Here is a 16,562-nt window from a genome sequence, read left to right on the forward strand (position 1 = left end):
GTGAGAAGTGGAAGGGGCAGGGGAAGGACCTGGGTCAGTGGGGCATGGTTTGGTTTGTGTAGAAAATGAGTTTCATCTATTGTCTATCTGGAAAGAGAGAAAGAAACTCATTTTCTACACACCGCACTTACCACCATATTGCCTCGCGGGCCACAGGTTGGGTCCCTAAGCCAGGGTGAAAGGGGAAGGCTTGCATAGCTGTGTTTGGTTTGTGTAGAAAATGAGTTTCAAGCCCGTTCAGGAGAATTTGGCGAGAGAACCCTGACATTTTGACAAGAGAAAAGACAATGAACCGGATTTCATGGAGGAGGAAAAAGATAAATCACCCTGGAGTGGCTTTTTTGCTACCATGGGCAAGTTCTCTTCCTTCTTTTTCCTTTATCTCTATCTATAAACCCGGGACCTGTTTTCTCCCCTTCTCTAGGATCCAGCGAGGCAGCATCAAGTTTTTCCTCAATTGAGTGATGCCAAATGGTACTAAACCTAGCAAAGTTTGATCCTTCTTGGCTCCCTGCTTTTGGCATAATGGTAAAATCTAGCATCATCTGCAAACGTGAGTCTGTGGGAGAGGGAAATCCAATTCAAAGGAATATGTTTTCAGGAAATAAAAATAAAATTATGTCCAAATCTTATTTCTACTTCACCAGTGGTAAAAAAAAAAAAGGTAAAGTGCTCCCCTGTGCTTAGCACCACGCCATGAAGGCGTATAGGGGGTGTGGGGGTAACGCCCCACACTTTCTTGATCCGGTCGTGAGTGGGGGTGATGTGATCAGCATCATGCCCCTGACCGTCTTTACACCCCCCCCCCCCCAGGGTTTCCCCCAGGTACCCATTTCATTCGACGCTGGGTGGGTGCCGGGGCCGCTTCCAACGTTAGAAAAGTTCCTGGATTTGAACCGGCCGGGGATCAAACCCGGGACCTTGAGCATGGTAGTCAGACGCGTTACCGACTGAGCCACCAGTGGGCATATTTCAAATAAAAGGGAGTATGCCTACACAGCGACAAGCGTTTTAGAACCATGCCACGATCCATCCTCTATCTTTTCTTTATCCTGCCCAATTTTGTGTGAGGAAATTTTATGGCAGGTAATCAGTAGCAGGTTCAAGTTTTGTACTGAACCCATTTCATTTGTTGTGCCATGTACACAATTTTGTGGGAAAATTAACAATATTACATAAATCTAGTGAATAATAAGTAACACAAGTAGATACATAATTGAACTTAAAACTAGTTATCTGAAAAATAAATAATTAATAACAAATCCTAGCATTTAGCATAACTTCAGAGTTTAAACAGCACTTTTTATTATCCTCAATCCACACAACAGACAAAAATCGAACTTCTTGCAAAATCTAAAATTTCGTCAATGCCTTTTTCGTAAGTTTTTATAGGTTCACATTTTAAATATTTCATAGTTCGGGGGGAGGGGCTTGCTCTACCTTGTGCATGTGCCTGCAATTAAACATTCTACGTAAATGTAATGGATAGTACAAGCAATATGTGCGACTGTAATTGAAAACATTTTTCAAACCTTCCTCGGTTTACCATAACTTCTTTCTACACCTGAAAAAAGTCACGAGTTGCCACTGATTACGAACCATAATACACAGAGCAGCATTGCATGCCTCTCAGTGCTGTCAAACTACTCCCAAATCAAATCAAAGGAGTAGAAGTAAAACCATACGTGAAGCCACAGATGTGGAAAGGAGACAAAATGAAAACCCAGAAACTAGCTACACAACATTGCAATTAGTTTCATCAGAGTACCTTCATGAAGCTGTTATTGAGAAGTTCACTTCATAAACAAGTAATGGGGGGCTGCATCTGAGTTTTTACTAGCACATGCCTCAATATTATACAGCGTTAGCCTAAAGAAATAGACACTTTATAAATTGAAATTTGTTTGTTACATCAGAAAGCATTTAGTCATTTAGTACTGTTGTATAGTGAAAGTCTTGAAGTTTATGACCTCCGCTTTTCGTTTCTCTTCGTGACGTCAACATCACGTGAGCAGTGGCAAAGCGTGGTGTTGCTGGAAGGGTAGGCACAGGTGTTGTTATGGGTGCAACTCTTTTAAAATATATAAAATATAACCTTTAAAGTTGTTTTTTGATAATATAACAACTTATTCTTGCATCTATCAATGTACCTGAATAGTAACTCTTGATGTGTGCTAAATCGTAAATCGTATTTCTTGATTTTATTGTAAATTGGTGCTTTAGATGTTATTCGAGTGGCAGTCCTCAATGTTCCGATGCCCGGTAATAGGCTTTTATGCAGGTTTTTGTAGCATTCCAGAGTAATACAAGTCATTATTCCCCTTGCTCACTTCACGCTCACAACAATGAAAGCTGGCCCCCGTGGCAGAGTGATTAGCACATTGCACTACGAGGCCAGGGGTCCTGGGTTCGAGTCTTGGCTTGGGCATGGGATGTTTGTGAGTGTCCATTCGTCAATTTCATCATATCATCACTCATCCCCATCTTCGCAAATTAGCCAAAAGTGGCACAAAAAGCAACATAAAATAAAATCAATCATAGAACAATAAAAAAATAAACGAAAAGAAAGACAAGATAAAATATAACAATAAAACAACAATGCAACAGGAATAAATTGAGAGACTAGGGGTGTGCGGGATGGGAAATTTTTTAAATCCCAGACATTCGGGATGGGATAAATTCGCAATTTCTCTACAAAGTCTGGAAATTTTCGGGACGGGAAATGTTCAAAACTTCCCGAAGCTCTGGAAATCTCGAATTCTACACGTCATTTTCACTTTAAGTGATTATTTTCGCATTTCTGGTACAAAAATGAACAATTTTTGATAAGTTCCAGACATTTACAATGTAGAAAACTTCAAGAATTAACAACTTTTAAAAATGACCATTCGGAATTTCCCGACTGCTCGGGATCCCACACACCCCTACGAGAAACTAACGAAAATGCAGAACACTGTGACAAACATTTTTTTTCACCCTCGGAACAAGTTGTCTTTGCCTTTCTATCCCCACTTTCCCTTCCCTTTCCCCTCGTCGGACACCCCATGCTGGGCAAGAAACAGATGTGAAGCCCAGTTTATACCGTGTGTCCAGGGTTGCCAACCTCCCAATCAGGAAAAGTGTGCTGATTAATCTCTTAAATTTTGCTAAATGCAACTAAATTGTGCTCTGATGACTTAGGTCTTAAGTTCATTTTATGTATCTATTTTGGGGGGAGTTGTGATGTGAACATGCATTGTTGATTAGTTAAACAATCTTTGTAACTTCCCCCATCAAATGAATTACAATGATTTAACCAATATAATTGGTTCAATATAACGTTTGAAAAGTTTGAGAAAATTCGAGGACTACAAAAGGCGGAGGCTTGTTTTATCTGAGACCCCAACTTTCTAGCAATTTCCTTCAATAAAATGTTCCTCGTGAGCTAAGTAAGGAAAGATAAAGAAAAGATGAAAAGTAGACAGTGGACCAGATGTGGCTAGATCGGCATTCTACCTCTTGTTTGAAACAAATAAGATCTGCGATTTTTTAATTTTTTTTTTCAAAATATATTCCTCTGAATTCAATTTATCTGTCTCCCAGGGGCGCATGTTTATAGATGCTATATTTTACCATTACCCCAAACACAGGGTGCTAGGTGAACCAACAAAGTTCCAATTGTACAATTCCTTCAATAAAATGTTCCTCGTGAGCTAAGTAAGGAAAGATAAAGAAAAGATGAAAAGTAGACAGTGGACCAGATGTGGCTAGATCGGCATTCTACCTCTTGTTTGAAACAAATAAGATCTGCGATTTTTTAATTTTTTTTTTTCAAAATATATTCCTCTGAATTCAATTTATCTGTCTCCCAGGGGCGCATGTTTATAGATGCTATATTTTACCATTACCCCAAACACAGGGTGCTAGGTGAACCAACAAAGTTCCAATTGTACTACGTTTAGCACAATTATGCTAGGGTTGACATCACTGCGTGAGGCCGGACTCACTATGTCCATTTCAGGCGAACACGCCCCTGAAATTATGCTTTCCCTCATAAATCACATAGAATGTTATGGGACCAGCTGAGGCCCTCGGAGAAGTGGCTCTGCGTGCGACGATAGAGCCTCTGGCAGGGATGGAAATTTGTGGAAATTATCGTAAGGCCTAGAATTTCAGTTTCTTGTATCAAGGCGGCATTTAATGAAATAATAAGTAATAAAATAATCCGTAATAGCCAAATATATTAGGGTAGGCCCAGCCTCCGGGCCTATTACGAGGCTTCGCCACTGCACGTGAGCACCCTTGATGTAAGTAGAGCAGTATGGCCGCTAGCCAGTGGAGAAGGCTTTCTGTGTGACTGAATTTGCAAAAACAAATTCTGTAACTATCTTGCAGCGTCGTTTTAGAACATGGTATGGTAAACAGCCACTCTACGATTGGAGCAAGACATTTAAGGAAACTGGTTGTCTGTGCAAGGGGAAAAGTCCTGGGAGAGGAGAACTGGACTATCGCATTGATACCTGTCATGTTACACATAGAACACTTGTGACTTACCAATATAAACTTCAGGATATACTCTTCAAACCATGCATTTCAACCCTATTATGAAAACAATTCTTTCTGTAAAACTTTGAAAGTGTCTATTTCTTTTAGGATAACCCTGTATATCTCTGTGTGGGTGAATCACAGGTCAGAGATTACCCGTTCATTAAGACCAGCATATGCCACTGCTACAAGTGCATTTTCAAATCCATTGCACTGGATGAAATTCAAGTCAATGAAAAACAAATTTTATGAGGTTTTTTTTTCTTTCTATTTTTCAAGTCTGCTTGCATCCAAAATTTACAATAATTACACAGCAAAACTATGATTTCTTACAGAGTATTGTCTAAGAATATGGATTTATACACATGATATACACAGTTACTTTCACAAAATATTTAGACATGTTGAACACAATTTCATTTTGAATCTTCCACGAGGTGCTGCACAGGAATATCTTCGATTCTATCCATAGAGCTACGCATGTATACACAAATAACACATTACTTGGCTTTCCCCTGAGCTGCAACTGCCTCCATAGCTTTGCGCACCGTTTCCTCATCCCCAAGGAACTGCATCGATACAACTGGCTTCATGTTTTCATCCAGTTCATACACAAAGGGGATCCCGGTGGGCAGATTAAGTTTCATGATGGCTTCGTCTGACATGTCTGGAAAGTAACGAAGATTTTTAATTAGTAGATCCAAGGCAGCAACTTGAGTTTTGGGAGACATTATTTGGACTGACCGCAGCAGCAGTGTAAACCCTTCACATTTTCAATAAATACTACCATAATGCCTAACCTCCTCATATTTGGATAATGTGCATTTCTCACAAAGTTGAGTCTATGCAGTAACTTGTAATTGACAACAATGTCTATCTTACCAGTTGCAATTGATTTATGGTTTGAGATCCAAAGACAGATTTTTCATGACATGCATGTGATTAAATACTTTTTTTTTTTTCCAGCTAATGTCTTGACCATATTAGGGAGGAATGAGGGCAAGCTTTCCACAAGCAAACACTAACAACAAATCTCCGATAAACATAGGCATAAATAAATGAAAATCCCCTCCCCTTTTGAAGCATAAAATTAAACAAACTACCTTCAAAGACATCTTAAACTAATAATATAAAAGCTAATGTGCACAGTGGGTGAGCATCCACTCACATGAGAGGAAAATGTTTATCCGCCACTGGCTAACCTTTGTGGCTGTCTATATGGATGCAAAACCTCAAAGTGTTATATTTATGCTGTTATTTACACCTACGTCATCTTCACATATCATATTTCTAGGGTGTTGTTACGGTGACTGAGGAAGGGATTCATGTTCACATCCATCATTGGAACTACTGGAAGAGCTGGAGTTATTTTCATTGAAGGGTGGATTTTCAATGTCTAGTTAATCTTTGTCAACTACCGTGCATCCAATTCCTTGCGAGGCTGAGAAATCGGGAAAAGTGTGGCAGGCAGCGCTAGCGGAGATGCGGACATTTTCAACCACTAATGTCCCGCTTAGTTTACCCTCAAAAGCATTTTGCTTTGCTTGGAATCGTTTGAAGGTTTCAAATGTGCAACACTGTATCAAGATTACATTGCAGACTAAACCGTTAAAAGTCAATGGTTTTCATGAGCATTGTTTGCAATCTGAAAGCTCCGAGCTTGAGTTGTTCTTTCCTTCGCGACTACAGGTGCCCTGGACACAGCTGCGAATGGAGTGAGGAACAAACCTTGAACCAAGAGCATGTTAATTTCGTACTGTGTGAAACAGTGTGGTTTTTGGTTACTTGCCGTGCTACTACTTTGTGTAATTGCAGTGTGTGCGTGTGTTGTGTGTAAGTGAGGAGATTGAAATACCAGTCGCTAAGTTCACGTTAGAACAAAGAATTATTATGTATGACACTTACGTGAAAACAGACTCATGTCAAGACGTGTGTAGGGAATTTGCACAGAAATTCCCTGGCGTTTCATCTCCAGATTGAGAGATGGTTAGATGTCTTGTCCTTACATTACGAGAAACTGGATCATTAAATTTTAGAACCCCTAAGCAAAAACAACGGATTCTACCCGAAGAAAAACTCAACGAAATTGGGTCAGCATTAGAACGCTCTTCAGACAAACCTCTACACCGTGATTCACAGAGGTGGGTGTGTCAAAATCATCAGCACATAGAGCCACTAAGCAACTAAAATTAAAACCGTACAGAGTCTCTATAGTGCAAGAATTATGGCCCCCTGACAATGTTAAGTCAAGTATCAACGAACTAAAAGACAATATAAGGGCAGAACTTGGAAAAATTACGGAAGAAGAACTTTTGCATGTGAATCAAAATTTCATCAAACGATGCCAGGAATGTGTAGGTGGACATCACTTTGAACAACTCTTATAACACAGGCTAGTGCTCGTTTTGCAATATTAATATAAACATCTGCATGCTAAAGATATGTCCATAAATATAAGTGGGACGTTACTGGTCGAAAATGTCGGCATCTCTAGTGCTGCCCGCCACACTTCTCCCGATATCTTGCCCTCACAAGGAATTATACGAACTGTATCTGCCTCTTGCAACTAATCACCAGTCCTAGCCAGCCACAGAGTTTTCAATGTGAAAGTAAGCAGCAGTTAACTAAATGGAACTTCACATTTGAAAATAGTGAGTTGGCAATACTGAAGCATGGAAATATTAAGAAATTGATCTGCACCCATCTTTTAGTTTCAAACCGAATCGAATGGCACACAGCCTGCAGGGTTGCTACAAACAAGTAGAAATGAAATTCCCTGACTTTTCCAGGTTTTCCAGGACAAAATTTACATTTTTCCCTGACAATTACAAACTAAACTAAATCGATGTTTTTGCAAATGGATATAATAAACTCATACAGATCCACGTATGGTTTTGCTAAGTACCAATATTATCTTCTATTAAATTGACTTAATTTCTCTATTCTCTATGATTTGAATTCAAACTGAAAAATAGTGAATTTGGAAAATTATTACAATTCACAAGCTAAGGAAGGATTATGGAATTTTGTCATGCGCAGCAAGTTTAAAATAAAATACTTGATTATTTTTAAAGTTACGACTAAATGAGATAAGAGTGAAGAGTAATTAAGAAATACAATTTGTAATTTATCAGTCTCCTTATACATTCTCGGTATTATATGTTGATATTTCCACTGAGGTTTGGAACCCTCTGCTTGCAAAAACCATGAGTGCGCACTCATTTTTCAATGCATAAAGCTACTACTCTCTTCTCTGTAAAGCAAACAACTTAACTCTTGCATATAAGTGAAACAACTGAATCGAACAAAAGAAAGTGTCATATTTCCTTACATTATCGATGGGATTTCTGCTTCAGTACAGTATATCCAAGTGAAGTTCTGTGAAACTGACAACATGCAGTTATGCCATTAATGCTGACGAAAAGGGTATGTAAGTATTAGAAATTTAACGCAAGGAATTTATAGAATTGCATTGTATAGGTACCTGATTTAGCTAACCAACACATTAAAAACAGGAACACTCTAATAATAAAAGCTTCTGAAAGTTCATATATGAGGGGCATCCTGAAAAAGCTCCAATCGTGCCTATACGCAGCACTAGTGGTCGGAGAGCGACACACACACATACAGGCAGGAAGAAGTGGCATGTAGCTGTAATCTGGTACAGTTGCAATGTAGCCGGTTTAGGACAGTTCTAGGTTAAAGATTGCAGCTTTCATAAAGTCTCCCACTGACTGCGATGTAGCCTACATTGCATGCTCAGAATTTGGCACAGAGCCACCAGCAATCATGTGAGTTGTGCAGACCGGACGTCGTGAGTGATAGTATGGTCAGACGATGGTGCAGACAATTCACGGAAGGCCAATCGAATGTGCACAACCCCATAGAGCTGAGTAAACACGGGCCCTTTGCATCACTTCAGGTGAGAGATCTTAGACCACTCCCTGTACAGCCCTGGCCTTGAATGTACCTACTTTCATCTGTTTGTTTAACTGAAGAGGTTTCTGGCAAGGCAAGGATTTGACAGCTACATTTCGGTAGAGATAGTTCCAGTCTTTGCTGTCAGACACATATACCATGGGCATACAAAATTTAGTGCCATGCTGCGACACATGCCAGAACAACGGTGGTGATTATGCCGAAAATTTTTCCGAAAATTCACATTTTCATTTTAGCGCATTTTCTGGCAAATATCTGAAATTATACCTTCATGGTGTTTTTAAACTACTGTTTCAAATTGTAAGTCACATGGCTTATGCCTCTTCGCGAGAGTTTGATATCTTGAAAGTTATTTTGGGAAAGTTATTTTCCATACCCCTTTATTAATTTTAAGGTAAGGATTTTAGATAATGGAATTTTGGTGTGGAGTTAGGGTCCCACACTTTCTTGATCACGGCTGAAGGTGGGGGTGATGTGATCAGCACCACACTCCTGGCTACCTTTATCCCTCAAAGTTTCCTCAAGGTACCAGCTTCATATGATGCTGGGTGGGCACTGGAGCAGTTTGAATAGGTGGAAAACATCCCGGTTCTCCCCTGCAGGGGATCGACCCCGGGTCTCTCGCATAGTAGTCAGATGCCCTAACGACTGAGCTCCATTATTACAAAAGCCGATAGTGCACACTTAGCTTGGTAATTCAAAACATATCTCGTGCGACAAATACGAAGATGTGGCTCCCGTGTGACGGTAGATACGCACGCGATCTCATGTTAGAACCCTGTCACTTTGCTCTGTGATGCAAATGGTTTTGATAGAAGTTGAAAAAATCGTGGGAAATAAATGATTTAATGTGGCTGTCGGAATTATTCCACGTACGTATAACTCTATAGTTTACTCTTGAGTAAAATGTTGGAAAACTTGCATGTTCTATGTACACAAACATGGCCTAGAAAAGACAAGGATGTTGGATTTCATGGAATTTTTCATTGTTTTAGGACATTTCTTTAAAAAAAATTCCTAAAAATGCCTACAATTCGCATTTTTTGCCAAATTCGCATTATTTCGATATTTCAAATGGGTGAAAAAAGTGTCCAGACATCACTGCACATTCATAAACATAGTTTCACAGCAATTACCATTTTTCACGGTTTTGGCGTTTGCGAAAAATCAATGTACCTACTAATTGGAAATTACTTTCTGGCCACCTCTCGTATAAATCAGTAGATGGAAAGTGAAAATGTAGCAGGGCTGGCAGAGAAAAGTCAATTCTTGAAGGAAGTGATTTGCTGTTATGATTGAATGATTCGAGTAAATATGGTATTAAAATATTTACGTATTTATTATTAGTATTTTATTTCATAATATTGGACATTAACTTCACTGAGTGAGAGATTTAAGATCATCTCTCACGAGATCAAACAGACAGGACAGAGAGTGGCGTTAATTTCATTGCAATACTAGTGTTGCAGTAAATTGGAGGTTAGGAGCATGCACTTGCCAATTTTTAAAACGTTCACCAATGTAGATTTATTTTTCGCTTTTTCGTGATAGTATTCAATATATATCCAGTTTGGTTGGATTCTTCTTGATATCTAAGAATATTGCAATGTCATTGTAAACGTATGTTAACTTGTGCGAAACCAGTAATACGTCAGGATGATAAAAGAAAGCCTTCGTAAGCACTGCTATATTCAATAAGGTGAAGTGAGCCAGAAGAGTAATAAAATTCCAGCATCATATTTGCAGTCTAAATCTCTTCTTGTTTATGCATGCGATTTTTGTTGGATGTTTCAGTCCATGCAATTTCTGTAGCATGTTGTAGTGAGATACTTTGTCGGGTGGTAATTTTCGACAAAAATCGTATGTATCAATGGAACATATTTGTTTCCATGTTCCTTCAGTTTGCCCAACAAAATGACTTACTACGACATCTGACAACTATCAGACAGCACCACCTGCTCTTATCCCCTCCATCTGTCTACAGGTCCCCTTACTACTCCCATACGGACAAGAAAAAAATGATAATTCAATGCATTTTCCACATAATATTTAGAGGCTTAACCTTTACTCCTCCGATGATACCAACGATATGGTATCATCAGAGTAAGGGCGTACTGGCCCGATGATACCATATGGTATCATGGTGCTGATTACGAAATGAATGTGCTTTTTGGACCTCCATACTCTTATGTTTGGATGGAAACTCTGACACAGGTCTGGAGCAAGTCTGGAAAATTCATACTGATGACCAACCTCCCCTCCCCCCCTCCGCAACATATCCATGCCACATTTCCAAACAAAGTTTTATTTCACATTTTGGCTCATTATTCAACTTGTATGGCACCAAAGAACATGAAACAAGTTTCATTCTCTTGAGAAATGTCCATTCTTTGAAAAGAATACTAAAGTTTGCACCTTCTTCCCAAATAGCGGGAGAAGAGAGGGTAAACTCCTGATTTTTATGTTTTTTTTTCATTGAAATTAGGTAGTCGCTCCCCCCAAACCCCCTTTCCTCAGTTCGGCATTCTGAATTGTACACCGTTGCATGCTCTGATGTTTTACCTGCAAAACAAAACTTATCCGAAGTAGATTGCTCCCATAGTGCCCAAGTTATAACAATTTTCTTCCAAAAATGCAAATTACATTTGCAAAAACCGTTTCACATTTTGGCTTATTATTCAACTTGTATGCACCCAAGAACATGAAACATGTTTCATTCTCTTGAGAAATGTCCATTCTTTGAAAAGAATGTAGCAAACTCCACATTTTTGTTTTTTCCATTGAAATTCGGGGGTCACACCACCCCAAACCCCCCTTCCTCGGTTCGGCGTTCTGAATTGTACACGGTTGCATGCTATGATGTTTTATCTGCAAACCAAAACTTATCCGAAGTAGATTGCTCCCATAGTACCCGAGTTATAACAATTTTCCTCCAAACATGCAAATTACCTATTTTTCGTAAAGAAAGAAAAAATCACATTTTGGCATATTATTCAACTTGTATGGCACCAAAGAACATGAAACATGTTTCATTCTCTTGAGAAATGTCCATTCTTTGAAAAGAATACTAAAGATCGCACCTTCTTCCCAAATAGCGGGAGAAGAGGGGGTAAACTCCAGATTTTTATGTTTTTTTTCATTGAAATTCGGTAGTCGCTTCCCCCAAACCCCCATTCCTCGGTTCGGCGTTCTGAATTGTACACCGTTGCATGCTCTGATGTTTTAGTTGCAAAACAAAACTTATCCGAAGTAGATTGCTCCCTTAGTGCCAGAGTTATAACAATTTTCCTCCAAAAATGCAAATTACTTATTTTTCGTAAAAAAAAATCACATTTTGGCTTATTATTCAACTTGTATGGCACCCAAGAACATAAAACATATTTCATTCTCTTGAAAAATGTCGATTCTTTGAAAATAATACCTAAGTTTGCGCCTTCTCCCCAAAATAGCGGGAGAAGAGGGGGCAAACACCAGATTTTTGTTTTTTCCATTGAAATTCGGGGGACGTGCCCCCAAGCCCCCTTCCTCGGTCCGGTGTTGTAAATTGTACACCGTTGCATGCGCTGATGTTTTAGCTGCAAAACAAAAGTTATCCGAAGTAGATTGCTCCCATAGTGCCCGAGTTATAACAATTTTCATCAAAAGAGTGTTGAAGTCAATGACGACTAAATTCCCTGACATTTTTTGACACCTCAAATTCCCTGACTTTTCCCGGTTTTCCAGGTCTGTCGCCACCCTGAGCCTGGTATTTTAGTGTAGAACTGCAAGTGCATATACACACTGCACTAGACGGATGTTTTTACATTGGACACACTTGAAACAAAGTCTGCTTACTCTCGTTCTGTATTGTTACGAAATAAATTTAAGGAAAGCAAACACTAAAAAATGCTTCCTTCAAATTTCTTCTGCTCAACCTGTAATGTATACTGTAGGCTGTGACATGCAACAAAGTGTTTCAAATAGCGCCATCTCTCTTCTGTTGGATTGGGTAATCTGATGACGTGGCATCCTGACACTTTTAGTATATCGTCAATTTTTTCATAATACATGTGAAGTTTTACCATCTGAAAAATGTGTGCTTTTAGCAGACAGAATGTTCTTCCTTCTTGCTTGACAAACTGCTTTACAAGCGCACTGTAGACGAAGCAATGTCCATCACCATGGAACGGACTTATATGTAGTAAAAATGTGCTAAATATGTAACTACATATTAAGTTATATTCACCAAAATATGGAGTTGAATATGGACTGAAAATTGTAAAAATTTACCTTTTTAATAATATAAAACCCTACACAAGCTACATAAAATACAGTGTGCTTACATTGACATAATTGTAAAACAACACAAAATATGTTTTCATTTTCTGTTCCCAAAACAATGAATACCAAAATTATGTTGTAAATGTTTGAACGTGAATTTCCTTCTGTTGTCTCTTAAGATGGATTTATATTGACTAAAACTGCATTCAATATCGCAAAAAGTAATGGGAGTGTATTTCAAATTTGTCAGTTATTCGCAAGAAATTCACCTAACACTTTTAGTCACACAGGGACATGTAGTTATTGCACCAATATGGAGTAAATGTTGAGAAATGTTCTGAAATACCGAAATAATATGTAAAAATAACTAAAATATGAGCCAAAACATATGTACAAATATGAAATATAAAAACTGAATTTTTCGAGTCTACATGCCGTGATGTGCAAAGATAATACAAAACATAACTGATTTCAGCTTCATACATAAATATGTATTTACATACATATAAATCCGTTCCCTGTCCATCATTATTGCAGAATTGGGTTGAATATTGAGAATAATAAATTCACAAATATATTTTCTTTGTTCATTATATGATGCTAGTCTTCCAAAGAACTGTATGCAAGGAATATGGGACCACCACTTGTAAAAACAATCCTTTTCATTTGTGCAATATATGATTACGAGCCTACTGCCATTTCACTGTGCAAGCTACAAAAGCACCTAGACTGCTCACATTCTACAAAATATCACACTGCATATAAAATAGGTGGTACCACCAAGCCTTTGAAGTGGCAGAATTCTATGCATGTTAAGCTATAATATGCACTAATCTCTCGAATATGATTTACGTATGCACTACAAAATTCCAAAGTGTTTGGAAGTGTTCCAAATGAGATGAAACTAATTAATCTAATGAAAGCAAATTAATTTTCCTAACATATATTGAAAAATTCAACTCTTTATAGGAGTTTTGATGCAAAACTATTAGATTCATATGATGTGCAATTGCTAACTATTCTGAACAAATTTTCATTAGAAACTTCAAGTATCTGCATTTAGTGTAATGGAAGCAAACCTGATGTTAGCCAACTTACTATCAAGATGTTTGACAATGCCCCTCAAACTGTTCCCATGAGCAGCGATTAGGATGCGTTTCTCTTCCTTAATTTGCGGAACGATGACATTGTTCCAGTATGGCAACGTCCTCTGAATGGTCAGCTTCAGAGATTCAAACTTTGGAAATTCTTGTTTGCTTGGGCCATTCTCATAACGTTTGTCTTCTACAATTGTTTTGTAGTAAGGGTGGTCCTCTTCCATTGGTGGAGGAGGAACATCAAAACTCCGCCTCCAAATCTGAACCTAAGGAAAAGAAATGCCTCTTGCAAACCCAAAAAACAAGTTGTAATATAAAATTTACCAATTCTGATCTGATTTAAAATAACTAATTTTTCATTATGAATCATTCTTCATCTCCTTAACTAAAACATGTTACCAGTGAAGTCCATTGAGAAAGAAACTATGTATTTACTTTGCAAAACCAAGTACATGAATTACATGTTTGCATACATAGAAATAATAAAATGACAGAATTTGGCAGTAATATATATAGACTATGTACAGAAACACTGGATTGATAAAATTAACGGAAATTTGAGTGGTATGCCTACATCAGTTTATACCAATAGGGTACCAATTAATGTGACCCACCCAATGCACAGTGATCCAGAATGGCAAGAAAATCGAAAAAAAATCAGGAGCTCTCTGTTTGACCCCTAAATCAATACAAATATGTAAGTTTTGCATTTTTGAGGAATAATTGACACTTTGAATCAAACAGAATTGACATGAGATTGATTATTTAGATTTTTATACAAATAAAAATAATGATTATGACGAAAATAATAGTATAGTGTAAAGCAACGTTAAAATGAATTTATGCACAATAATTGTTTAACGTCTAGAAAACAGACTTCCTATTTTAATAACTTTTTTTAAAAAGTAATGTATTTTAAAGCATTAAATAATATTTATTCACTAGTTCCGATTCCTTACCTTCTCCTTCCTCCTTTAAATGTACTTTTGTTGCAAATGTGAGTTGCTTAGACGCATTTTCCCACAGAAATTCAATTTATCGCTTTTTATTTCTGTCGCTACTTTCTTCAAAACTGACAATCTTCTTTTAAGAGTGCATAGAGTAGAAGAAAAAGCAACTACAAATATCCCATATTTTTAAAAAACCAACTGAAATTATTTCAAAGAAATGTATCTTCTATTCAGCAACAATTTTTACATCCTTAAAATACTTTGCTGCAGAACCGCAACACATCAACGTTAATCTTCTTAACACAATCTTTAGCGATATTGTTAAAATGTATAGAATCTAACACGAATGAAACAAATACTTAATTTGATCATTCCTAGTTTCATCAAATTTTTCATGAATAATGTTTTTGTGGATATATAACTCACCACCACCATTAACCGTGAATGGGTAACAATGACCCAAGCCATTGTGATTTTTTTTTTTTTCATCTTTTCCAATGAGTGCTTGAGGTGAACCTTCTTAGATCCTTTTCGGGGCCTCCCCTATGGTGCAGTGGTAGCGTTGTCTCCTTGTAATCAAGGGGTCCCAGGTTCGATACCCGGTGGAGGCACACAGTGGTTCAGATTCCACTTTAAAAACTGTAGGTCCAGTCCCGATTAGCCTTACTGTGCATAAAGTGGACTTAAAACACTAAATCAATCAATCAGATCCTTTCCAGTGAACCCTTCCGTATGTCATGACATTGAATCTGCTAGTTAATCAGGCTTCGTAGTTCCCCTCACAGGGCCGTAGAAAGATCGCCTGTTTAGATTTCACCCACACGTGCACTCCTGCCTTTCAGTTTGGTATTTCACTTTTTCTCATTTTTATTAATTGTAAAATACAATAAAGATGTTCAAATTTAATACAATTAGTTTAACCAATAAAGGTATTGAATGCTTTAATGTAATTGTAATTTGGACTTACGAAGTAATTTTACTTCTGGGTAATATTTACACAGCGTGACCCTTTGGTAAAAAATTTTAGGGAGAGTTTTGATGAAAGTTTTGGGGGTTGTTAGGGGGTGTATAAGTATCAGCTGATATCGAAATCGTATACCTCCCATTCCACAGCGCACACACGTGACCACGTTTTATTCAGGTTTGCCTGCTAACCCATTAACAGCACACGTTCATACACATACAAGCTAAATTTTTCAAAAGTAGCAAAAAGTTTCTACCGTACCGTTTTCACAATACTTTAAAGTGTCTTTTGCTTTAGAAATCGTTGCTTTAGAAATTGCGACTAAAGCTGTGTTAACTCAAGAAATTTTTTGTATTTTTAAGTCAACAATAAACATGCCATATTTAATTCAAATATGTGTAATTTTTCTGTGTATTATTGAGAAGTTGCAAGTCTACCTAGCACAATGTTATTGTCCAGGGAAAAAATATTGCTACAACAAGTCTTAAAAATTTGTACAAAATATACTCCAAAAATTCAATTTTGAGGCCCGGAAATAGGAACAAATATAATCGATTTAGAGAAAAAATCTCTAACAGTGTAATGGCCCATTTAGTTGTTTAGTAAGTGTTCATGTTTTGTCCCCTTACCGAAAAGTAAAAATTTCTATTTTTGCCAAACTTTTTTGGCATTCTGGATCACTGTGCAATGTTGCCAGAAGACATATAGCAATCCTTATTGGTGATATGTAGGTAAGTGTTGCCCTCGTAAGGCCAGAGTAACAAAGGTTTCAGCTATCTCCTGTGCACTGCACTGCCATGAAGGTGCACAGGGAACATGAAGGTAGAG

At 37.8% G+C, this 16,562-nt stretch overlaps 1 protein-coding gene across 1 annotated transcript in view; it reads right to left on the reverse strand.

Moving 5' to 3' along the window:
- Positions 1–4,755: 4,755 nt before the first annotated feature.
- The window catches only part of LOC145997169 (phosphoglycerate mutase 2-like), a 30,418-nt gene continuing 18,611 nt past the window's right edge, over positions 4,756–16,562 (reverse strand). The window contains exons 3-4 of the mRNA XM_083133858.1: positions 13,822–14,086; positions 4,756–5,191 (exon numbers count right to left, since the gene is read on the reverse strand). Of these exons, the coding sequence (XP_082989984.1) occupies positions 5,025–5,191; positions 13,822–14,086 (432 nt within the window). The 3' untranslated portion in view covers positions 4,756–5,024. The remainder of the gene's footprint in view (positions 5,192–13,821; positions 14,087–16,562) is intronic.

Source organism: Lepisma saccharinum, chromosome 1 (genome assembly GCF_977018435.1).
Source record: "Lepisma saccharinum chromosome 1, izLepSacc3.1, whole genome shotgun sequence".
Lineage (NCBI taxonomy): Eukaryota > Metazoa > Arthropoda > Insecta > Zygentoma > Lepismatidae > Lepisma > Lepisma saccharinum.